Source organism: Lithobates pipiens, unplaced genomic scaffold (assembly GCF_037356315.1).
Source record: "Lithobates pipiens isolate NorthernLeopardFrog02 unplaced genomic scaffold, aLitPip1_a1.2 Scaffold_10, whole genome shotgun sequence".
Lineage (NCBI taxonomy): Eukaryota > Metazoa > Chordata > Amphibia > Anura > Ranidae > Lithobates > Lithobates pipiens.
This window is the reverse complement of record NW_027507686.1, coordinates 61,792,207-61,817,946: the sequence shown is the minus strand read 5'-3', so window position 1 is coordinate 61,817,946 and position 25,740 is coordinate 61,792,207. Positions and strand designations below refer to the sequence as shown.

General features: G+C 44.7%; 1 protein-coding gene across 1 annotated transcript in view; it reads left to right on the top strand.

Annotated features, from left to right (window-relative positions):
• The window catches only part of LOC143931180 (5-hydroxytryptamine receptor 3A-like), a 95,621-nt gene that overhangs the window by 57,224 nt on the left and 12,657 nt on the right, over positions 1-25,740 (top strand). The window contains exons 5-7 of the mRNA XM_077455743.1: positions 5,136-5,308; positions 7,330-7,490; positions 15,224-15,428. Of these exons, the coding sequence (XP_077311869.1) occupies positions 5,136-5,308; positions 7,330-7,490; positions 15,224-15,428 (539 nt within the window). The remainder of the gene's footprint in view (positions 1-5,135; positions 5,309-7,329; positions 7,491-15,223; positions 15,429-25,740) is intronic.

Genomic DNA, 25,740 nt, shown 5'->3' with positions numbered 1-25,740 from the left:
ACATACTCTAGGAGGATGCCCAGTGTTTTGTGGGCTCTGATGATGACACTCAGCTAGAGGAAGGCAGTAGCGTGAGCGCAGAGAGAGGGGATGCTCAAGAAGGACAGCAATCTGGCAGTCATGTTCCACAAGCTGCAGCATACTGCCAGGTTTGCTACAGCGATGAAGAGGGAGGGGATGATGAGGGCACTGACTCCACGTGGGTGCCTGGAAGGAGAGAGGAGGAGGAGGAGGAGGAGGAGGAGGAGGCACATGTCCAACGAGGCAGGATGCCCTTCGGGGGCCAGCTTAGGGGCAGCACACCGACTGAATCACACCGCAGAGCTCCGCCTGTGCAGGGCGCTGCCTCTGCGCGTTATTCTAAAAGTTCTTTGGTGTGGGCCTTTTTTGAGACGAGTGCATCAGATCGCACCGCTGCTATTTGCAACATATGTCTCAAGCGTATCTCGCGTGGCCAAAACATCAGCCGCTTGGGCACCACATGCTTGACCAGACATATGTTGACCTGCCATGCAGCTCGTTGGCAAGCGTACCTCAAAGACCCACACCAAAGAACAAAGCGGACCTCTCCTTGCTCCTCATCAGCTGGCATCTCCAACCCCACTAGACCTTCAGTCCTCTCTGAAACCTGCTCTGAGAGGAAAGAAGGTGTAGAATTAGGTGTGTCACAGCCAAGTGCTTCCGGGAACTCTGCTAGCGGTACACCCACGTCCGATTATAGCAGGCAAATGTCCCTGCCCCAGCTGCTGGACCGGCGAAAGAAGTTCACTCCCAGCCATCCACATGCCCAGCGGTTGAATGCTAGCTTGGCTAAATTGCTAGCACTTCAACTGCTGCCTTTTCAGTTGGTAGACTCGGCCCCCTTCCGTGAGTTTGTACAATGTGCGGTTCCTCAGTGGCAGGTCCCCAAACGCCACTTTTTCTCACGGAAGGCGATTCCGGCTCTCTACCGGCATGTGGAAGGCAATGTCCTTGCCTCGCTGGACAGGGCGGTCAGCGGTAAGGTGCATATTACCACTGACTCATGGTCCAGCAGGCATGGACAGGGACGTTACCTGTCTTTCACGGCCCATTGGGTCACTCTTCTGGCAGCTGGGAAGGATGCAGGACAAGGTGCAGTAGTGTTGGAGGTTGTTCCGCCACCACGCCTCCAAAATGCTACTATTGGTTGTGACACACCTCTCTCCTCCACCCCCTCCTCTTCTTCTTCCTCCATGGCCTCTTCCAGTGCTCTGTCCTCAGAACCAGCGGTGCTTCGTAGGCGTTCCAGGGGCTACGCAAGTACGCAGGCAAAATGATGCCATGCCGTACTTGCGCTGGTTTGTTTGGGGGACAGGAGCCACACTGGGGCGGATGTTTTGTCAGCTCTGCAGGGGCAGGCCAAGAGGTGGTTGACGCCACGCCAGCTTAGGCCAGGAATGGTGGTTTGTGACAATGGCACCAACCTCCTCTCCGCCCTCCGACAGGGACAACTGACCCATGTGCCCTGTGTAGCTCACGTCCTTAACCTGGTGGTGCAGCTGTTCTTGGGCAGGTACCCCGGCTTACAGGATGTCCTGAAGCAGGCCAGGAAAGTCTGTGTGCATTTCCGCCGATCATTTAATGCCTGTGCTCGGCTGGCTGAGCTCCAAAAGGAGTTGAACCTGCCCAAGAACCGCCTTATATGTGACATGCCCACCAGATGGAACTCAACGGTGGTCATGCTGCAGCGGCTGCACACGCAGCAGAGGGCCATCAATGAGTACCTGTGCGACTACGTCACCAGGACAGGGTCAGGGAAGCTCGGTTTTTTCTCACCACGCCAGTGGGGCATGATCAGGGATGCATGCACTGTCCTGTCACCGTTTGAGGAGGCCACAAGGATGGTGAGCAGTGACAGTGCATGCATCAGTGACACTGTACCTCTTGTCCACCTCTTGGAGCATACGTGGAATAATGGACAGGGCACTTGAGGCAGAACAGAGGCAGGAAGAGGAGGACTTCCTTGCCTCTCAAGGCCCCCTTTATCCAGACAGTGTTCCTGCTATGCCACCCATCACACAGGAAGAGGATGAGGAGGAGGAAGAGGAGGAGGGGGATGATTGTGTCAGCATGGAGGTGGAGGCTGGCACTCAGCATCAGCAGCAGCAGCAGCAGCAGCAGCAGTCTTGTAGGGATGATTTACAGTCCCAAGAAACACGTGGACTTGTACGTGGCTGGGAGGAGGTAGCTGCGGATCATGTTGTCCTTAGTGACCCAGAGGACTCCGGACCGAATGCCTCAGCTAACCTACGCTGCATGGCCTCCCTGATCCTGCAAAGCCTGCGGAAGGATCCTCGTATTCTTCGGATCAAGGAGAGGGACCATTACTGGCTGGCCACTCTCCTTGATCCACGGTACAAGGGTAAGGTTGTCGACCTTATCTTGCCATCGCAGAGGGAGCAGAGGATGAGACATCTCCGGGAGGCCTTGCAGAAAGGTCTGTGCAACGCGTTCCCAGAGACTGGGAGGTTACAAACTCCTGGTCCTGGACAACGTGTTGCTGAGGCATCGGTCAGAAGGAGCGGTGGAGAAGGTGGCCGTCTGACTGATGCTTTCAGACAATTTTTTAGTCCACAGTCCCAAGGTATGATCGGTTCCAGCACCCATCGCCAGCGTCTGATTTACATGGTGCAGGAATACCTAGGGGCAAGGTCAGACTTGGACACCTTTCCCACTGAAAATCCTCTGGCTTACTGGGTCTTGAGGATGGATCACTGGCCAGAGCTTGCACAGTATGCAATTGAGCTACTGGCCTGTCCTGCATCCAGCGTTCTTTCGGAACGCACCTTCAGTGCTGCTGGTGGCTTTGTTACCGATCACAGGGTGCGCCTGTCCACCGAATCAGTTGATCGACTGACCTTCATCAAGATGAATCAGTCTTGGATCACCCACAGCTACCAAGCACCTGAAGCTGATGTAACAGAATAATTTTTTTTGAAATATCACATCCCTTCAAGACTGCCTATGCTGATACTGAGTGACTGTCCTGTTATGTTGATTGTCTATCCTCTTCCTCCTCCGCTGATATGTTGGAAGAACATTTCTGGTTCTGGTTGATGCCATCAGCCCAATTTTTCTGCCCCTGTTTAACAGGGGCGTTTAAGTACAATTTTTGATGCAATGCTTTGCAGCAGGGCTAATTCCTGCAATAAAACAAGAGTATATGGGAGAGGTTGCAGTGTGGTGGCACCAGAACCAGTGCCTAAGGCCCAATTTTTCTGCCCTTGTTTAACAGGGGCGTTTAATTACAATTTTTGATGCAATGCTTTGCAGCAGGGCTAATTCCTGCAATAAAACTAGAGTATATGGGAGAGGTTGCAGTGTGGTGGCACCAGCAGCAGTGCCTAAGGCCAAATTTTTCTGCCCCTGTTTAACAGGGACATGTAATTACAATTCTTGATATAATATTTCACAGGAGGGCCCCTTCCTGTGCCCACCCAGAGTAACGGTGAGGACTTATAGTGTTGTGGCACCAGCACCACAACCACCAAAGGTCAATTTTTCTACCACTGTTCAACAATGGCATGTAATTACAATTCTTGATATAATCGTTCACAGCAGGGCACTCCAGCGCCCACCAAGAGTCATGTTGAGGGCTTACAATGTTGTGGCAAAACCAACACCTTGTTCCGCCATTTCTGCAGAGCATATAGGGCAGGCCCCTACTTTCAAACATACAATTTACAAACATCTCCTACTTGCAAATGGAAGGAGACAACAGCAAGTGAGATGAAAAAAGATGGATGACAAAACAAATTATACAGGGGTGATAACCCTTCCCTATGTTTTCCAAAAAGCTTAAAAATCGTTTTTTTTGACTGGAGCTACACTTTAAAAATGTACCAGTTGAAAATTACAAACAGATTCAACTTAACACAACAAACCTACACAGTCCCTGTCTTGTTTGCACCGCCTGTATACTGCTGTTCTGAGTATATAGGGCCTGGGGGCCACACGCATTTCCTTTTTTTAATATGGGTACAGGGTTCCCCTTAATATGCGTACAAGACCCAAATAGGCTGGTAATGGGCAGGGAGGGCTACCCATGCCATTTTTCTCAATGATTTTCAACCATATTGCAGGAACCAGATATAACATTAAAACCGCAAGCAGTTTTAAATGGTGTTATTTCCGCTTAATGTCATTTTGTGCAGGGACTGTTCTAAACACGGGAAACACGTGGCACAGGCATACTACAGACACCCCCCAGGCACCATATTTAAAGGAATATTTCACTTTTTTTTTCACTTTAATCGTCATTAAAATCAGTGCTCCCGCCAAAACGGACATTTTTAAAAACATTTTAGGCATTGACCCATGTCCCCTGGGGCAGGAGCCAGGTCCCCAAACCCTTTTTAGGACAGTATCTTGCATATTAGCCATTAAAATTAGCACTTTTAATTTCGAACGTTCGAGTCCCATAGACTTCAATGGGGTTCTAAAGTTCGTTCGAATTTGGGGTCCGTTCGAAAGTTCTGGTGCGAACCGAACCGGGGGGTGTTCGGCTCATCCCTATTCACCATTTAGTAATGGATTTTGTCTGACGCTGTAACACAACCAACTGGTGACCATAAATGAGTTGTGCAATTGTCAGATGAATTTCATTACTATGGCATTTTACCACCTTTTGATGGAAGTGAGTAAAGTGTTGTGGTCATATAGCTAGAAATACATCACTAAAATGTGCCCCTGCTATCTGATCTCAGAAATTTAGGAGGTGTGCATAAAGTGTATTCTGGGTTAAAATGCACTACATACCTCCCAACTTTTTGAGATGGAATGTGGCACTCCTATCAGCAAAATTATGTAGTCAGAAGACACACCCCTTGCCACGCCCCCTTAAAGGAGAATTGTACTTTTGGCTTTTGACATTTACAAATGCAGCAATTTAGGAATCAGATGAAAGGTTTTAGCTTTTGATAGATAAAAAGTGCATTTTATATATATCTATATAGATCAGACCAAAATGAGGGACAAATGAGGAGGAATGAGGGACATTGCTCCAAATCAGGGACAGTCCCTTGAAATCAGGGACAGTTGGGAGCTATGGAATTATCAGTATGATGGGATATTTGTATTATGCTTTGTAGCTAATCACATTTCTTATCCCATAGGACAGAAAATGATGATAAATCTCCACACATGCCATATTATTTACTGCATGACAATGGGAAAATCACAAATGCAATGCCACTACGCATTATCAGCACCTGCAATTTGGACATTTTCAAGTTCCCTTTTGATAACCAGACATGCAGGCTCTCCTTTGGCTCTTATGTTTACACAGGTATGCTTGTTGCTCAGATCACATGTTTTTTTATTGGAAGATATTTATTTTTTCTGTAATAAGTTCTGCTCTAAGTACATGGATTTAATCTTTTAGGGCACAGTTATGGTGTTCATACCTTTTAGGCCACATACACTGCAGCCAGGGTTGGATTAAGATAGGGGCTATTGGAGCTGCAGCTCCAGGCCCCTACCTTAATATAGGCCCAGCCACCCAAAAAGAACACACTGCTCATGAAAAGCAATGGGCCAATAGAGTTCTCCCCTGACGGGCCCTGCATTCCGCATGCACCGCCTGGGCAGGGTGGTGGGATTGATAATGGGCGCCGCATGAGCAGTCCTAATGGAAGCCTGGTGCACGCCAATGCAGGGCTCTTGCAGAAATGTGGGGCTTCCATAGTGTTAGGGCTGCACTCTTTCAGCTCGGAGTGCACGCCAATGCACAGCCCTTACGGCAACCTGGCAATCAAATGGCAGGCTTCCCTTGTTTACATGTGCCCTTTAGAGTTTTGGCTCATGCCAACACAGGCTCTTAGAAACACAGAACGGTGCCCCCTAAAAAGGCACAGCAAAATCCTCAGCACCAAGCACATGATGCTCTTAATCCGGCCCTGGCTACAGCTTGAAAAAGCTCAATACAGCGTTTATTTAGTTTTTTTTACTGATCTAAAATGCAGCTCATTGTTTATAATGTACCTGTACACACAAGTGCGTAAACCAGCACTGCGTATTCTTGAGTAAAAAGAAAAATGTAAAATTATGGTTTACCGGTCAGCAGTTTGCACCGGTATGCACAAATACACGCAAATACATGCAAATATGTGCACATAAGCATAAATATTTAATATTTTCATATATTTTGCCATAAGGAATGTATTGCTTGTGCAAATACACATGAATATGTGTAACACAAATGCCTGAAATTACACGTCCAGAAACGCTGATGCTCAAACGTCAATACTGTGTGCACTAAACATTTTTTGCACAAAAAAATGAGATCTGCATAACTATTTAACCAGTTGCCGACCCACCACAGTATAATATACTGAAGGTACAATCACATACATGTATGCCATGTGCCTACATCGGGCTTAGGAGCATGCTGCAACACAATTAGAAACAATGAATGGATGGCAGGTTTGTGTGAAACAGGTACTCACCAAGATGGAGCCAAGTGGAGTTTATTTATTGTAGTATTTAATGAAACCATATTACACAGTTAAGGAAAAAAACATAACAGTTGAATTTAAAACTCCACAGTGTGTGCCATCACCAATCCAATGCACTCACCAGAACATATGGCTACACAAGTTATATAGTTAGCAAGTCAGCTCAGTACAATCAACCAGGCCACAGCAATTCACCCTTTAGGAATGGTTCCTTTAAGAAAATTACCCTCTGGTAATGTCACCAACCAGAATGTTACACCATTGAAAACGACAGGTAGTTGAATGTGTGGAACAAGTGCTCATCAAATTGGAGCCAGATGGAGTATATAGTGTAGTATTTATTGAATGTTAAATTAAACAGATAAAGATTAAAACAGGACAGTGTCCTGGACATACAAGTATGGCCGCTGCATATAGTCCATGTGGCTGCAATGACGTCAGCACTCTATCCCGTCCTACGCTTTTCACTTGCTGAGAAAGTGTGGCGCAACTGAGCTCACTTGTTTCCGGTAATTTGTGCAGTTATATGTACTGGTGGTGGTGGTGATGGTGCACACTGTGGAGCTTTCAATTCAGTTATGTTTTTGTCCTTACCTGTTTAAAAATGAATAAATAGTGTATTTCGTTTTGGTTGTTCATATACAGTTTAATTGTGTTTTAAATTACAAAGTTGGGAAGTATGATGTATAAGGAAATAAATGTGATCTACAGTGTGGACATTAGTGTCTTTCTAAAAACCACTGCCAACATATTGTGATTTTACTTTCATCTACATTTTTCCTGGTTTATCTATAGTTGCATAAGAATGTTCATTAGAATGATTAATTACTAGCAGCAGTGCCGCTCTTTGTAGTTTCAGATATTGTTATGTTGCCAAAAAGCAACTCTTCAGTTGTCAACCAAAATGCACAAAATGTGTTTGCCTCTAAAGATGAATGGGTGCTGCAGTCTGTAGCAGTGTACAACACGACATATAAAACTATGGACGTGGAATACAGCCAAGTCGTCTACAGTGTAAGGAATGACAGTACATGTTCTGTTTCAATTATTAAGAATATTCTTTTGCATTACATTTTGTGTCTATTCCATTTCCTGGTATATAATGTAAAGCCACACATATGCCCAACATTAATAATTGTATGAAACATTAAATGTGACCTCTAATAAAGAAAAGTATAAAATTTGTACCATCATCCAGAAATCGAATCGTGTAAGGGTTGGTAGCCTGATCCCCAACCAGGCTACCAGAAATGGAGGCAGTTTGGACTATTGCGGTACAATAAGAACAATACAATGAATGTTATAACCAGATAATAATAATGAAAGATACAGATGATTTTATTGATGCCAGAAAACCAATCATCATTTACATATTAAAAACATAAGCGCAGTACACATGTATATCATCAGTGAATAGTCACAATACAACTGTTGATCACAGATATCAGTTTCCTCGACTAGTTTTGCGGACTTATACCGCTTCATCGGGAGGTTATCTGTGATTGGATCAAAAAAGCGAAAAAGTAATCAAAAAAGGAAACAAATATAATAATAATAATGAAATTTTATGAAGCATCCCAATTAAGAAATTTGATTCAAAAAGGTTAAGGTGGGGAAAGAGCGACACAGCTTACCCATGCTCCAAACAGGCATCAAGCTCACAGTGCTACCACCTGATAAATAGTCCCCCACGGCAACTCGGGGAAGCTATAAAATGTGATGATTGGGGTCTAGATAATGGAATAAAATGAATAAATAAATAAAATAAAATAAATCAGTATACTATCAGCTTGTCGGGGTAAGACAAGTGAAGTGAATAGATAATGGGGTGATGGTGCAGATAATTGTGAAACCATATAAGTGAATCAAATGGAGGATGGAACAATTGCGCGTGTGTTGGAATGTGTGAAAAAAGGAAACCCAACAAGTCAAAAAGTGGTGGTGAAACGGTGAAAATTAGTGAAATTGGTGAAGGTTGGGAAGGCAAAGTGTGGTGAAAAGGGAAAAAAAAAGAAAGAGTGGAGAGGGGAAGGGTAGGGAGGGAAGGGGAGGGGAGATGGGGACAGGGGGGGACGTGGGTAAGAATAAAAGTGTATGAGTAAGGCAAATGTGAATGAAGTGTGGAGTAAAGTGAATAAGGAAAAGCAGGGTATACCTGAGATTATTGTTAATAAAGGTAGAAGGATCCCGGGAGGGGCACACCCAATAGGGGACATGATGCCGGTGTATGACCCCAGTAGTTATAAAGACCACAGGCTCAGGAGGCATAATAAAGCCTATCCACCCATGCCTAAGTCTCCTGTAGAGGAAATAAATAGTAACACTTTTAAATTGGGTTCACGACGCCAGTAGTAATACTTGAAAATACAGGGTGCTATCTGGGAATTTAAGAGAGATATATAAAGTGTGAAAGAAACACTTACTAAAAATTAGCTGGAGCATACCATCCCGGGAACTCACATCTAGATCCACACATCCCAGGCAGACACCTGTTCTATATAGCTCCCAACCCTGTGACGTTTCAACAGCGCCATAAGGCGCCAGTGCATGACGCCACAAAGCCAGGCTAACGCACAATGCGCGCGCAAAACAATAGCGCGCACGCATGCGCATCAGCCCCGCGAAGCCCCACGCACAACGCCACAAGGTCAGAGCTCCCACATAGCGCATGCGCAAGATAGTCGCGCACACGCATGCGCATCGGCCACTAAGGCCAAAGGGACATAGTCCCTGCCAGTGCCAGTGCAAGGGGAGGAGACCGCCCCGTAAATGGGATGGGCTCCACCACCCGGGAGCTCTCCGGGCTGCAGCAAGGGGGGTGCGTGTGCGTGACTATCTCGCGCATGCGCTATGTGGGAGCTCTGACCTTGTGGCGTTGTGCGTGGGGCTTCACGGGGCTGATGCGCATGCGTGCGCGCTATTGTTTTGCGAGCGCATTGTGCGTTAGCCTGGCTTTGTGGCGTCATGCACCGGCGCCTTATGGCGTTGTTGAAACGTCACAGGGTTGGGAGCTATATAGAACAGGTGTTTGCCTGGGATGTGTGGATCTAGATGTGAGTTCCCGGGATGGTATGCTCCAGCTAATTTTTAGTAAGTGTTTCTTTCACACTTTATATATCTCTCTTAAATTCCCAGATAGCACCCTGTATTTTCAGGTATTACTACTGGCGTCGTGAACCCAATTTAAAAGTGTTACTATTTATTTCCTCTACAGGAGACTTAGGCATGGGTGGATAGGCTTTATTATGCCTCCTGAGCCTGTGGTCTTTATAACTACGTACTGGGGTCATACACCGGCATCATGTCCCCTATTGGGTGTGCCCCTCCCGGGATCCTTCTACTTTTATTAACAATAATCTCAGGTATACCCTGCTTTTCCTTATTCACACTTCATTCACATTTGCCTTACTCATACACTTTTATTCTTACCCACGTCCCCCCCTGTCCCCATCTCCCCTCCCCTCCCCTCCCTCCCCTTCCCCTCTCCACTCTTTCTTTTTTTTTTCCCTTTTCACCACACGTTGCCTTCCCAACCTTCACCAATTTCACTAATTTTCACAGTTTCACCACCACTTTTTGACTTGTTGGGTTTCCCTTTTTCACACATTCCAACACACGCGCAATTGTTCCATCCTCCATTTGATTCACTTATATGGTTTCACAATTATCTGCACCATCACCCCATTATCTATTCACTTCACTTGTCTTACCCCGACAAGCTGATAGTATACTGATTTATTTTATTTTATTTATTTATTCATTTTATTCCATTATCTAGACCCCAATCATCACACTTTATAGCTTCCCCGAGTTGCCGTGGGGGACTATTTATCAGGTGGTAGCACTGTGAGCTTGACGCCTGTTTGGAGCATGGGTAAGCTGTGTCGCTCTTTCCCCGCCTTAACCTTTTTGAATCAAATTTCTTAATTGGGATGCTTCATAAAATTTCATTATTATTATTATATTTGTTTCCTTTTTTGATTACTTTTTCGCTTTTTTGATCCAATCACAGATAACCTCCCGATGAAGCGGTATAAGTCTGCGAAACTAGTCGAGGAAACTGATATCTGTGATCAACAGTTGTATTTTGACTATTCACTGATGATATACATGTGTACTGCGCTTATGTTTTTAATATGTAAATGATGATTGGTTTTCTGGCATCAATAAAATCATCTGTATCTTTCATTATTATTATCTGGTTATAACATTCATTGTATTGTTCTTATTGTACCGCAATAGTCCAAACTGCCTCCATTTCTGGTAGCCTGGTTGGGGATCAGGCTACCAACCCTTACACGATTAATAATTGTATGGTGGGGCCCTCACTGCTGCCCTGCAAGCTAAATGTATATTTTCTAATAATAGTTTGAATTTACATATGTGAAAAACAGCATACCGGTGCATCCACTGATTCAGGCTCTGTCCTGCACAGCAGACTTGCCCATAGCGCAGAATCATATGTTGTTGAGGTTCAGGCCTGTTCAAAAGAAATCTGTCTGGATTGGATTTCATAAAACCCAAATAAATGTAAGCCAAGTGGATTTCCTAGCTTCCAAGCACACATGCACATTTCACTATTTACCACTACTAGTTCATTTGTTTCCTGGAGTTTTCATTTAAAGGAAACTTGTACTGAAGAAAAAAATAAATCATACAGCGATGGTTGCCCTCTGACCTTCAGAAATTGTTAACTGTCTGGTTGTCTCTTATCCAAAACTTGATTTTCTGATTTAATGACCTGGATCAAACATGCTAGCTATTAAAGTACATCTCCCAACCGTCCCGGATTAGTCGGGACCACCCCGAGATTGCAAATTCCAGCATCCTGTGAATCCGGCTAGAGTCCCAGAGCCTATCCCCAGGGAACCTCATGCCCACCTCCCCCTCTCCCAAGGAGTCCGGGCGTACCACAGCCCACCCCGAAAACAGAAATCAGAAACGTGGGCAGGCAAACATCAGAGAAGATAAAGAAACATGGAGCCTCGCTCACCTGCTGCTGATTGGAAAAGGGGTGACTGGAGGTGGGGACTGGTCATTAAACCAAGGCCGCAAGAAATAACTCTGACTCTTCCCACCTGTTGGAGATCAGAGAACAGGAAACTCAGAAATAAACCCAGGATTTCAGCAACTTTCCAATGACTAGAAGATGAGATGACCGGGGGTGAGGATGGTCCATTCGACACAGTTCAAGAAGAGGAAGTATGTGAGTGTGTGTCTGCATGTGAGTGTGTGTGTGTATGAGGCTGTATGGGTCTGTATGTGTGAGTGTGTGTGCGTGTGATGCTGTATAGGTCTGTATGTGAGAGTGTATGTGTGTGTGTGTATGAGGCTGTATGGGTCTGCATGTGAGTGCGTGTGCATGTGTGTATGGGTCTGTATGTGAGTGTGTGTATGAGGCTGTATGGGTCTGTATGTGAGTATGCGTGTGTGTATGAGTCTGTGTGGATCTGTATGTAAGTATGCGTGTGTGAATGGGTCTGTATGTGTATGTGTTTGTGTGTATGAGGCTGTATGGGACTGTATGTGAGTGTGTATGCATATATGTATGTATGTGAATGTGTTTGTGTGTGTGTACATATGAGGCTATATGGGACTGTATGTGAGACCATCCTGAGAAGGAATTACAATTTTGGCATCCCAGTGAATCCATGGTGAATTTCAGTGGCAGAACAAGTCCCGGCACTAATCTCCAGTAACTGGCCTTACAGGGCACGCTACCGTGGGCATCTGGAAAGCCTACCCTGCATCTCTCGCAGGGTGTCCTTGGTACCACATTGTCGGGCACAATAAACCAGTCACAGACAAAAAATGCAGTTAAAATCTCGCCTTAATTGAAATAGCAAATATAACAGTTCTGGAACAAAGTCAAAAACGGAAGCCAGGGTTTGGAAGCCAGAGCAGGTAATCAGAAGAACAAGGATCATGGAACCAGAAGTCAGCATTGTCAGGAGCCAAAAATCAGGAGCAGGAATCAGAAGAGAAGTCAGCCAGACCAAGTTATACACAGGAGCACACTGGAGATGTTGACCACGCAAGGGCATTGAGGGAATAAGCAAAGCTGTTTAAATAGCCAAAAGGGGCGGGCTGTAGGCTGGACTAATGAGGTAAGTAATGGTAACATGGTGAGTCACTGTGGATGAATTTCAGGAACGTAAAGAACTTCTAAAGACATTTGGGATATGTTTAAGATGCTGTGCTTCCACTGAAAATCCCACTAAAGACTAAATTTCCTATCAAGTGCATGGAGTGCGGCCATGATGACCATCTGCAAGTGCTTCATTCATCTGAGCCCAAATCTTTATAACCTGTGAACTCTCCTCCCCCCTCAAAGAACAGCGGGGAGAATACAACTCAAGTGACTGAAATCCCTGCAATATCTTCTTCATGTATTGAAGTATGCGGGGAAGACCTTTGTGGTAAGTTTTGTGCCAAAATATGCTTAGTGAATGTGTACCACAAGGATCGTCCACAAAAGACTGTTAAGGTGTACGCCATCTTAGATGATCAAAGTAATCGTTCAATAGTGAGATCAGAACTGTTTGAGTTACTTGACTTAAAAGGGGATGCCCACCGCTACACTCTAGGTACCTGTAGTGATACTACAGTGGTCTCTGGGAGAAGAGCCTATGGACTGTCTGCAGCCAAATACCAGCCAACAAGGAAGAGATCCCTACACCCTCAGCTTCTCTTCATCACCACACCAACTTTAGGGCTATAGCTGACGAAATACTGCCAATTGACAACCGTACAGATCCTGCTTTTGCTGGGAAGAGACATTCTAATGCCACCTACACACGACCGGACTTTCCAGCAGACTAGGTCCGATGGACTTCCCGACGGACTTTCCGACTTGCCCACAAACGGACTAAAGTCCGTTTATTTTGAACGTGATGATGGGACTAGAAAATAAATCAATCTCACCGCTTTTATCGGCGATATTGGCACCTTGCGAGCCCCATCGCTTGGTATGGATTTTAAGGGGAGCCCCTACACCGAAAAAACGGCGTGGGCCCCCCCCCAAGGTCCATGCCAGACCCTTATCCGAGCATGCAGCCCGGCCGGTCAGGAAAGGGGGTGGGGACGAGCGAGAGCCCCCCCGCCGCACCGTACCAGGCCGCATGCCCTCAACATGGGGGTTTGGGGGCTTTGGGGAAGGGGGGCACCCTGCGGGCCCCCCACCCCAAAGCACCTTGTCCCCATGTTGATGACGACAAGGGTCTCTTCCGGACAACCCTGGCCTTTGGTTGTCAGGGTCTGCGGGTGGGGGGGCTTATCGGAATCCGGGAGCCCCCTTTAATAAGGGGACCCCCAGATCCCGCCCCCCACCCTATGTGAACAAGTATGGGGTAGATCGTACCCCTACCCTATTCACCTGGGGGGAAAAAGCGTACATAGAAAACACACTAGACTGCTTTTTAAAGTAGTTTATTAGGCAGCTGCGGGGGTCTCTTCCGTCTTTGGGGGTCTCTTCCGACTCTCCGCTCTCTCCGCCCTCTTCTCCCACTCTCTGGCCTTCTCTCCCGGTCTCCGATTCTTCTCCCGCTCTCCGGCCTCTTCTCCCGCTCTCCAAAACTTCTTCTCCCGCTCTCCGATTCTTCTCCTGGGCTCCTCCGCTATCTTCTGCTCTTTTGCCGCTCTTTTGCTAGAGGTGGCCTGGTGTTTTCTGCTGTCTTCTTCCCTTCGGTCTTCTTCTGATGCTGTTTGCACGGTGCGCTACGACTTATATAGGCATGAGGTGGGGCGCCCGGGTGATGTCACCCGGTGACCCCCGCCCCTTATGAGGGTGCAGTCCCGGCATGCTCACTGGACTGTGCCATCATAAGTGGCTGGGATAGGATAGGATTGTGCTGGAAACATTCTTGCGGGCAGGTGCTGTAGCTGCCCTTGCGTCGTATTTGGTCAGCCAGACCAGCATACAGATGAACAGGTTTCCCGCTAGGTTCTATTTCTAAAGTCCGTCTGATTTTTGGACAGCAAAGGTCCAATGAAGCCCACACGCTATCAAAATGTCAGACAGATTCATTACGTCGGACCTTTGCTGTCAGAAAGTTTGGTCGTGTGTAAGTGGCATAATAGTCCATAAAGTACGCCAGCAAATAGATGCATTTGCCCAACTCCTTGACCTTGGCTGGGTCGTCATCAGCAAGTCAGCATAGGTAAGATGGGGATATTTTACAAGAATTAAAATATGAAGTCGTTTTCTGGTAAACCCACCAAATTTTCCCCTCTTTCTAGTGGAGTATTAAGAGAAAATGTGCTGTATGTTTTCAGGACAATGGAAATATAGTCACATCCTAGGGTTATCCTGGAAAGAGACTTATGACATTGCCTCTGGAATTCCCATTTCTCTCTATTACATTGGGGTTGATTTGCCAAATACAAATAGAATGCGCACATTGCAAGTGCTGTTGCACTCTGCAAGGGCATTTGCTCCATATTTTAGTAAACAAGGAGAAGCTCTGCTGACTTTCATCACACAGTCCTGTAAGCACAAATGCTGTTTTTTAATTGCACGTTATTGGGAAATTTTTTGCAAAGTGAAGCTTTACCTCATTTACTAAGCCCTGAAGCATCTACACTTGCTGAGTGCACAGTCTATTTGCCTTTAGTAATTTAACTCCATTGTTTGCTCCATATATTAGCAGGAGCAGAGCATAATCTTTGGTGGTGTCTGTGTGCAACGTTTTTGCTGAGATAATGTGCAATATATTCATGTGCTGTTTCCATATGCTTTTTTCCCATAGATTTATATAAAAAGAGTTGCTGTTGTATACGTTTTAAACCTCATTATACCTGCCTGTTTCTTGGTATTCCTGGATATTGCAAGTATGTTCATTCACAATTACCAAAATAGACTTGATTTCAAGATCACCGTTGTTCTGGGTTTCTCCGTGCTGCTTCTAATTCTGAATGCCTTGCTGCCCAATTCCGATAACACTCCCATGTTAGGTATGTTATATGATAATAGAATTAAATCTACAATTAGGTGATATATGACATGGGTTTTAAAGAAAAAAAAAATTCGGGGCTGTTTTACTAAAACTGCAGAGTGCAAAATCTGGCGCAGCTCTACACAGAAACCAATCAGCTTCCATTTTTTTAAATCTTTTTTGTCAAAATTTAATTGAACAAGCTGAAGTTAGAAGCTGATTGGCTACCATGCACAGCGGCACCAGATTTTACACTCTCCAGTTTTGGTAAATCAACTATTGACAGAACAATAATGCTGATAAGGACTTCTAATTTCTCTGAGCCAGATGCATATTAGTTTTGGATCAGTAACTCAAAAGATATTGAAACCAAAGACAGCTAGACAAGTAGCATATTTTATCCTAAAAAAAAAAAACTTAAAGGGATATTTAATGATAAGCGTGTTTTTTGTTACCTTAATTTTTCATTTAATTTTACATTTCTATTTCTATGTTGCTTCTCCCTGGAAACTCAAAGCACATATGCGTTTACCTTTTAGCCTAATGCATCTCCTCAGTACCCGTCTATGCCCCCTGTCTCCACTGGCTTCAGGACAATCAACACCGTTTCCCCAATCTTCAGGGTTGTGTAGGAAGGTACTGAATGTAGCAGACCGATAGGCTTCTGCTGTCATCAGTCCAGTTGTTAGGCAGGGCTGTCTTAATAGCATTGTGGGCCACTAGGCAAAGTACTGCTCTGGGGCTCTTACCAGCCTGCCTCAATTTACGTACCTACTCTCATGAATTAAAGTATAAGTAGTTGATAGAATTAAACATATATCAATTAGTACTTTAAATAAAATAGAGTTTACACAGCAAAGACTAATCAACACAAGGGTATAGTACAGGGGGGGGGGGGCAGAAGGGCATGGTATAGGAGGAGTCAGGCGGGTACAGTACAGGTTCTGGGAGGTACTGGGGGAGTCAGGAGGGCACAATACTGGGACTAGGAGGGCACAATGCAGGTTATGGGATGCTGCCCAGAGCACAGCCATCCTGGGACAGCTTAGTAAAAAGCGTGACTGTCCTGGGAAATCCAGTACAGTTGGCAAGTAGGATGTAAGGCAAAATTATGATGGGGTCCCCATGCACCTGGGGCCCATGCATTAGGACTTCCCTGCTGTTAAGAGGAGAGAGCATTGGGGATGTGTGCTGGGTGCTATGTGTATCTATGGATGCGCACAGCACTAGCCAATGGGTTGCTAACCCTTCCCCGCTCTATCCGAAATGAAAAAAAAAATGGCTTTAGATATACTTTAAGATCAGTGAAATTTACCAACATCTTTACATCTAAATTGTCATTTGAACTCTGAAGGCAGTATTTGAGCAGGCAGTGACAAAACAAGATTCTAATTGTAAATGGAGGCTAATTAATTGTAAATGTAATGCTAATTAATCAGGTACTACCACAGCTGGTTAAACAAGGCTACCTTCTTGACCGAGCTGGGAATCCAAGCACTGCAACAGAGAAAAGAAAGGGGAGTATTTTATTGAATTTGTTATGATAAAAGCAAAATGTTATGCACCCACAAACATCTCTGAGAAGTGGGCATGTAAACAGCTGACAGGCAATGGCCCTGTCCCGACTGGGTCGCTGGGACCACAGGAGCTCTGGGGGGGGGGGGGTGCAGGGATCCAGAAAGCTGCCATGGGAGACTGCTCAGAAGAACCGAGGACACTGTGACCTATCAGAGGCTTGCCTCAGCTCATTCACCATCCTGACTATTGCCCTATCCTCCAGGACTTTGTATAATTTAATTAACCCCATCATGCCAAAGGGAGTAAAGGTGTATAGGTATATTGGATAGGTTGAAGATGGTGATGGGAATGGATGGCATAGCTCTGGCATGGGTAGCCTCATTCCTGTGAGACAGGGTTCAGAGGGTAAAGAGGAGACCATTTTATTCCTCTCATAGTTCCCTGTCTTGCAGGGTCCCACAAGGATCGGCTTTATCTCCGATATTTTTTAACATCTATATGAGGCCGCTGCTGTACATCATTCACCGTCACAACCTCCCATTCCATGTTTATGCTGACGACATCCAGATCTACTTCAAACTATCCAAGAAAGGGGAGGATCAGGTCATGCTGGCCTCCTGCTACGAGGAAATCCAATCCTGGATGGGTGCCATTTATCTAAAACTAAATGGCACCGAAACTGAATGCATCATCTTCAATAACTACGTGTATTCCAACTTGTTTCCATCCTGAATCTTTTAAACCTTTTCCAATTCCGACCTCTCAGGTCAGGGACCTGGGTGTCATCTTTGACTCTAGGTTGAACCTGCGACCTCAGGTAAATCAGGTGGTGAGTTCATGCCATTTCTGCCTGAGACTCCTAAGGTCGAATTTTCGCTATATTGCAGACTCTGATAAGATCGCCATCGTTAATGCCATTATCAGCAGTTGACTGGACTACTGCAATACCCTGTACTTGGGTTTGCTTGTATTTCCAGTCTGATTCAGAATGCCACAGCAAGGTTACTGACGGGTGCGGGTCGTCATGACCACACCACTCCATCTCTTAGAGCCCTGCATCGGCTGCCCATGAAAGAACAAGTTCTGTTCGAAACGAGACGTCTTGTCCATAAAGCATTGCATGGATGTGGCCCAGAGTACCTGAAGGAAAAATTCATCAAGTATGTGCCTACCCGATCCTTGAGATCGGTGAACTTGGGCATATTGAAGATTTCAAAATTCAAAAAGAAAATATGCAGAGGGAGAACGAGTGACGTACAGGGAGCTGAATTTTGGAACTACTTGCCTCTGAAACTGAGGCTTGAGAATAACTTTCTGAAATGCCAAAAGAAATTGAAAACTGTACTTTTTGTGCAAGCTTTTGGAGTCACCTAATTTTAATGGGGTTTATTCTGCATGTTGTCACTCTGGTATGTTGATTTTCCTAAGGTCTTTTAATGTCAATGTCTTTTGTTTTGCGCATCAAGGCCTTCAGGTAAGGCTGCGTAGGTTAACCACTAGGCATCTGCTCTATAGCCGAAAGACGGCTGCAGAGCGGACGCCAATTGCCGGGAGGCCGTCCCCGGACATTCTCCTGTTTACTTCCGCAATGCGCGCTCCAGCGAGCTCGCATCGGGGAAGTTCTGTGCTGGCCTTGTCCCCCGGACACAGCCAGTCACAGATCGCTGTAAACGGCCAATAACAGCGGCCAATCACAGTGGCCGTTCACAGCGAGATCGGCGTGCCCAATGAGAGATGATCTCATATGTAAACATATGAGATCATCTCTCAGCGCCGCTCTCCCTCCTCACACAGACAGCGTGTGAGGAGGGAGAGATGAACGGCTGCAGCGGCCGTAAGTAATGTCCCAGTGTGCCATCTGTCCCCAGTGTGCCATCTGTCCCCAGTGTGCCATCTGTCCCCAGTGTGTCATCTGTCCCCTGTGTGCCATCTGTCCCCTGTGTGCCAGTGCCATCTGTCCCCAGTGTGCCAGTGCCATCTGTCCCCAGTGTGCCACCTGTCATTGCCATCTGTCCCCAGTGTGCCAGTGCCATCTGTCCCCAGTGTGCCATCTGTCCCCAGTGTGCCAGTGCCATCTGTCCCCAGTGTGCCACCTGTCATTGCCATCTGTCCCCAGTGTGCCACCTGTCATTGCCATCTGTCCCCAGTGTGCCACCTGTCAGTGCCATCTGTCCCCAGTGCCACCTGTCAGTGCCATCTGTCCCAAGCTCCATTTGCCCCAGTGCCACCTGCCCCAATGCCACCTGTCAGTGCCATCTGTCCCCAGTGCCACGTATAAGTGCCATCTTTCATCAGTGCCACGTGTCATCAGTGCCACATCAGTGCCACGTGTCATCAGTGCCCCGTGTCATCAGTGCCATATCACTGTTACGTGTCATCAGTGCCACATATTAGTGCCATATGTCATCAGTGCAACGTTTCAGTGCCATCTGTCATCAGTGCCACCTATCAGTGTCACATGCCATCTGTTATCAGTGTCACCAATACCACGTATTAGTGCCATCTGTCATCAGTGTCACATGTCAGTGCCACGTATTAGTGCCATCTGTCATCAGTGCCATGTATTAGTGCCATCTGTCAGTGCCATGTATTAGTGCCATCTTTCATCAGTGCCACGTATTAGTGCCATCTTTGATCAGTGCCATCTGTCAGTGCCACGTATTAGTGCCACCTGTCATCAGTGCCATGTATTAGTGCCATCTGTCAGTGCCACGTATTAGTGCCACGTGTCATCAGTGCCACATATTAGTGCCATCTGTCATCAGTGTCACGTGTCATCAGTGCCTCGTATAAGTGGTATCTGTCATCAGTGTCACATCAGTGCCACGTGTCATCAGTGCCACATCAGTGCCACATGTCATCAGAGCCACGTATCACTGTCATCAGTGCCATGTCAGTGTCATTGTTCTGGTGCTCCAGGGCCTTCAAAAGTGTAATAGGTAGTCAACAAGTTAGATGTGTAATTTATGCTCCTAGAACACCTGATGGCGCTCCCTGCATGTTGGGCCTCTCTATGTGGCCAGGCTGTGGAAAAGTCCCACACATGTGGTATTGTAATACTCAGGAGGAGTAGCAGAATTTATTTTGGGGCATTATTTGTGGTATACACATGCCATGTGAGGGAAATAACCTATTACAATGACAATTTTGTGAAAAAAATAAAAATAAAAAAAACTTCATTTTGCAAAGAATTGTGGGAAAAAAATTACAACACCAAAAAGCTCACCATGCCTCTTACTAAATACCTTGGAATGTCTACTTTCAAAACAGGGGTCATTTGGGGGGTATTTGTACTTTCCTGGCTTGTTAGGGTCACAAGAAACGAGATAGGCCACCAGTACATCAGATGTGATACATTTTTTATGATTTGCACCACAGCTTGTAGAGTCTCTAACTTTCACAAAGACCAAATAATATCCACTAATTTGGGTTATTTTTACCAAAGTAATGTAGCAGTATAAATTGTGGCCAAAATTCATGAAAAAAAAAATAATTTGCTAAATTTTATCACAGAAACAAAGAAAAATTTGTTTTTTTTTCAAAATTTTCGGTCTTTTTTCATTTATAGTGCAAAAAATAAAAAATCCAGAGGTGATCAAATACCACCAAAAGAAAGCTCTATTTGTGGGAAAAAAGGACAAAAAAATCATTTGGGTACAGTGTTATATGACTGAGTAATTGTCATTCAAAGTGTGAGAGCACCAAGGCTGAAAATTGGTCTGGTCACGAGGGGTGTTTAAGTGCCCAGTTGTCAAGTGGTTAAGCATTTTAATAAATAAAAATAATAAATAAATATAAAAATATACATATATTCAAGGAGAAATCGCTTGTACCAGATTAATTATTTGTACAAAATAATATAAGGTAGAATGAAGTACATGCTAATAAAGTCTGACAAGAATAAAAATGAATAAAAAATGATTAAGAAATTATCAAATACAAAAGAATTACAGCAAAAAATGTATTAAGAAACATTTTGCTCCTAAATAGTAAGAACAATTGACCTAAATTGAATAATATAATTTTATATAAAAATATGATACCAGATATAGTATATGTTGTTCAGAGAATAAATGAAACAATGTAAAAATATGATAACATAATAAGGAAAATAATAATACTAACGATAAAGAGGTGCATCAATTAAAGAAGCATACATTAAATAAGCATATAAATGATATTATATATTATAAATTGTAATATAATCCATAAATTCTGAGATGGATAAGATTCATATTTATCATGATATAAAGATTTATTATACTATGAATGAAAAAATGAACCAAACAAAATTCACAATACAATAAGGGATGAATGGAACTAATAAAAATTTGGGACAAAAGGCTGGGGTTGACCTGAAACCGGGTGCTGGCAAGAACTCAATGAAAGAAGGGGGGGGGTGGGGGCAAGAAATTTTGCCTGTGGGGCCCTGTGGTGTTGACTTCCAGTCCTTCATCGAGACCACACGTGAATCTAATATGAGAATCGGGTAGGGATTGTATGACTGTAACCTGGAGTAATGAGGTGTCACTGTCATGATGCAAAAAAAAATGTTGCGAGATATTTATTTGGAATCGTTTCTTTCAAACTCCTCCTATGTTCTCTGAATCGAATGCGGAGCATTTTTTTTTTTTTTTGAAAAATGTTTATTTGGTTTTACAAATAAAAGGTTACAAAACATAGCTGTACAGTACATAAGTTTACAGATACAGGTTCCTGCGCAGTAAACAGTAGACTGCATACAGTCCTCTTGTTTCGTGATAAGCGGACCCGAACAGGTCCTAGTAATCTATACGATCTAAGTATACCAGCTAAGTAATTACATTCCATAGCCCTTGAGTAAATACCCTCTAAAGTGGGGGAAGAACGGGGTGACCTAAGGTCCTGATATATATATATATATAAAAAAAAGAAGAAACAAAAAATGCACAGCTTAGGGTCCAGTATGTCAAGGTGGCCTAAAGTCCACAGGATCCCCACGGGGAAGTAGTTTGAGTCTACCCAAATATCCAGCAAGGTCACTTTGAAGATACCATGCCGTGAAACTAAATGGTTGCATGGCCGCCTGGATGTCAGAGTGGGGTAACGTGACCTCCATATATTTGCGCCACCGTGCAAAGAAACGGTGTGCAGGTTTAGGATTCCTGGTGATGGTATCCAATCTTTCCATGTAGAAAAGCGATTCGATAGCCTTTTGCATCGCTGGTAGTGTAGGCGGTGCCTTGGAGATCCAAGATTGCATAATGGTCCTGCGAGCAGCAAGAAGGGCTAGCTGTGCCCATTGAGAAACTGGGGTCTGAATTCCACCTCCCGTCGGGGGCGTTTGAGGTGCGTAGCCAAATACACAAAGCATAATATCCTTCAGAATCCGTTGTTTAGAAACTGAGCCAACATAGGTAGTTACTGCATCCCAGTAGCTTTCTATAGCAGGGCATTCCCACAGTCGATGTATTAGAGTGGGGTGGGGCGTAGAGCGCCATGGGCATATTTTCAGGTTCATATTATTTTTATCGACATAGACGGGGTAATAGGCTCTGTGAATTATCCTTAATTGTGTTTCACACCATGTTTCTGAAAGTGTGAGTTTACGTATTTGCCGGTATCCATCCATAATTTTATCAGGAAGAGATTCATCTCGTAGGAGGGTCGCCCATTTCTGGAAAGGGGTGAGACCGTATTTGTCAGACTGGTGTTGAATGAGGTAAGAGTAGAGGTTAGAAATTGAGTAATCCCCTGAGTTCAATAGTGTCGATGATTGACTGCTGGAACGGGTCCGTCTGGGGACCGCATTGCGAGCTTAAGTAATCGGTCAGCTGGCCATAGTAGAAAACATGGGTCGGTGAGAGTGAAAATTCTTGAGATAAGGCTCCAAAGGACTTAAACTTACGATGGCCAGCTTGATATAAAGCTTTCGTGGATGTGAGACCTTTCAGTTTCCATTGCACATAGATTGCATGCAAAGTGGACGGGATAAACATGGGATTCCCTTGGATAGGTAGATGACTCGAGATGGTGGCCGGTAGGCCTAATAGTTTGCGGGTTTCTCTCCATGCAATGACAGTGTCTCTGACAAGCAAATTAGATTTTAGATGAGGTGGCAATGTGTGCAGGTTGGAGTGAAGAATTGCTGCCAGCGAGTACGGGGAAGCCATAGCCCCTTCTAGATGTACATTACAGTATCTAGAGTTGCCCGAAATCCAGTCCAGATCCTGACGTAATAGACATGCAAGATTATAAAAATGAAAATTGGGCATACCCGCACCTCCCTCGGTCTTTGGGAGGCATAGTTTAGGTAGAGCTATGCGTGCTCTCTTACGGGACCATAGAAAGGCTGATAGTGCCTTGTATAACTTCTGGATGTCTGCGTGTTTCAACAGGAGGGGTATGGTCTGCATGGGGTACAGTAGTCTGGCAAAGGATATCATTTTAAATAAATGGCATCTCCCGAAGAGCGAAATAGGCAGGGTCGTCCATAGGTCTAATTCCTGTACTATCTTAGATAATAGTGGGGGGGGGTAATTCAGCCCATATAATGAGGCCGGTTCACGACCTATGTGTACACTTAGGTATGTGATATGGTGTTTGGCTATTGCAAATGGGGACTGGTGTGTCCATTTGTGGGCCAATCTGGGATTTAAGGATAGTATCTCACTTTTGTCAAAGTTAATTCAGAAACCCGAGCAGCTTTGAAAGGTTTCAAAGATGATCTTTAACTTAGCAAAGTCGGAGACGGGGTCAGTGGTAAATAACAGGATATCATCCGCAAATAAAGCAGAGCGCAGCATCTGCAGTCCTATCGGTAGGCCACTGATCCCATCCCGTGAATTAAACAGCCTAGAGAGAGGTTCAATTGCCAGGTTAAACAATAAAGGCGATAGTGGGCACCCCTGCCTGGTGCCTTTAGTTAGAGGTATTGAGTCTGACATGAAGTCAGGGGTGACCAGTCGAGCTGTGGGAGACATGTACATCTGTTGGATAAATTGCATAAATGGGCCTTGAAAACCAAACCGTGTTAGCACTCTAAATAACCAAGGTAAACTCACATTATCAAAGTAAATAAATACTGTTGCGCACAACCTAGCCAGACAGGGCCAAATATAGAATATTTTCCTAGAAAGCTGCTCACATAACAAAGTGCTCTCTACACTCAAACAAAAATAGGGAAGGGGGGGGGGTTTATGTGGCGCTATCTAAAGTGAAACTACCTGTGTCTATTTAATAATCATAAATACCACAATGCAGTGCAAACAAATGTGCAAATGATACAATATAGTGCAAATCAAAGTGCATACAATATCCGTAATAAAGTGCAAGAAAATATAAAACCGTAATAAAGTGCAACCAAATTACTAACAATGACATAAAAAAATCAGTCCATGCAAATGGTGCAAACCGCAAAAAAATATATACATATAACAATTGAACAGATCAAGAAAAAACAATAGATAAAATATAATAAAAATCCGGTGATTTGTGTAAGAAAAAGTCCACTCCAATACTGTGCAATCCGTCCAAAAACAGCTAATATAAAACCGTGCAGTGTGAATGGATAATGTGCAATCTATTTCCTTCTTTAGGCTTCAGTGCTCAACATGCACCCCTCGTTTCCCCCAGCCTCTCACCTCAAAGAAAGGTCCTAAAAGGACCAGATGCCGCTTAAGGAGTAGTGGGTAGGGGAATCTTCCACCTCTTGACTGTATACCTCCGGGACCCAGACTGATCTTCCACTAACAGCACTCCGGATATATAAAAGAGCAAGGGAGGGGGCTGCCAATGTGTAGTATCATAAACCTCTTTATTAAATAAAATATCCACACTTACATAGACAACGAAAACCAGATGTAAATAATGATGCTTCCGGTCTCGGCCGCGACCGGAAGTGACGCTCAACACCTTAGACTCCTCCCTGACGCGTTGCGTCACGTATCACATGACTTTCTCAAAGGGTATGGGAGTAAGGTGTCTCTATTTCTTATCATAGTGGAGGGCCAGAAGAACTTTACGGATATTAAGGGTAGCCAAGCGTCCAGTAACAAATCCTGGCTGGGCTGGGTGGAGTAATGAGGGGAGTATCGTGGCCAATCGAGCGGCAATTATTTTAGATAAAATTTTAGAGTCTACATTAATCAGAGAAATGGGGCGATAGGACCCAGGCATAGTGGTATCTTTACCTTTCTTAGAGATAAGTTTTATGAAAGCCTATGAACCTGTGGGCATATAAGGCCCTCCCTGCCACATGCCTGCATAAACAAGTTGAAGAGTGTCTGGTATATAATCCATGGTAGATTTATAAAATTCCGCAGAGTAGCCGTCTGTCCCTGGCACTTTGGCTGTGGACATTAACAAGATAGTTTGTTTAATGTCCTCCAGGGTAATGGGGGCATTAAGTAGAGCGAGGTGATTGTCCTGTAATGTTGTAATCTGTAATACTGTAATCCTCATGGAATGGATGCACGTGGGTCGTCTGGGCCCAGCGCATAACTTCGCCAGTAGTTTGCCCGCTTTGTTTCCGTATCTGTGGAAATATAGCTTTGAGTAGGCTAGTTGGGCCATTTCCTGCTGCTCAGCCCAGAGGTCGAACGCCCTCTTAGCTCGAGTCCAGCTTTGGATATTCTCCGGGGTACGTCTCAGAAGCAGGCGCTCATGAGCTACACGAAGCGTTTTGCTGGTATCATTATACTGGCTCCTATTGTGTTTTTTTAGTTGTGTAGTGTAAGATATTATCTTGCCTCTCATAAAGGCTTTACCTGTTTCCCAAAACAAGTTAGGATCAGAGATATGTTCACTATTGGTGGTTGCATAGTCAGTCCATG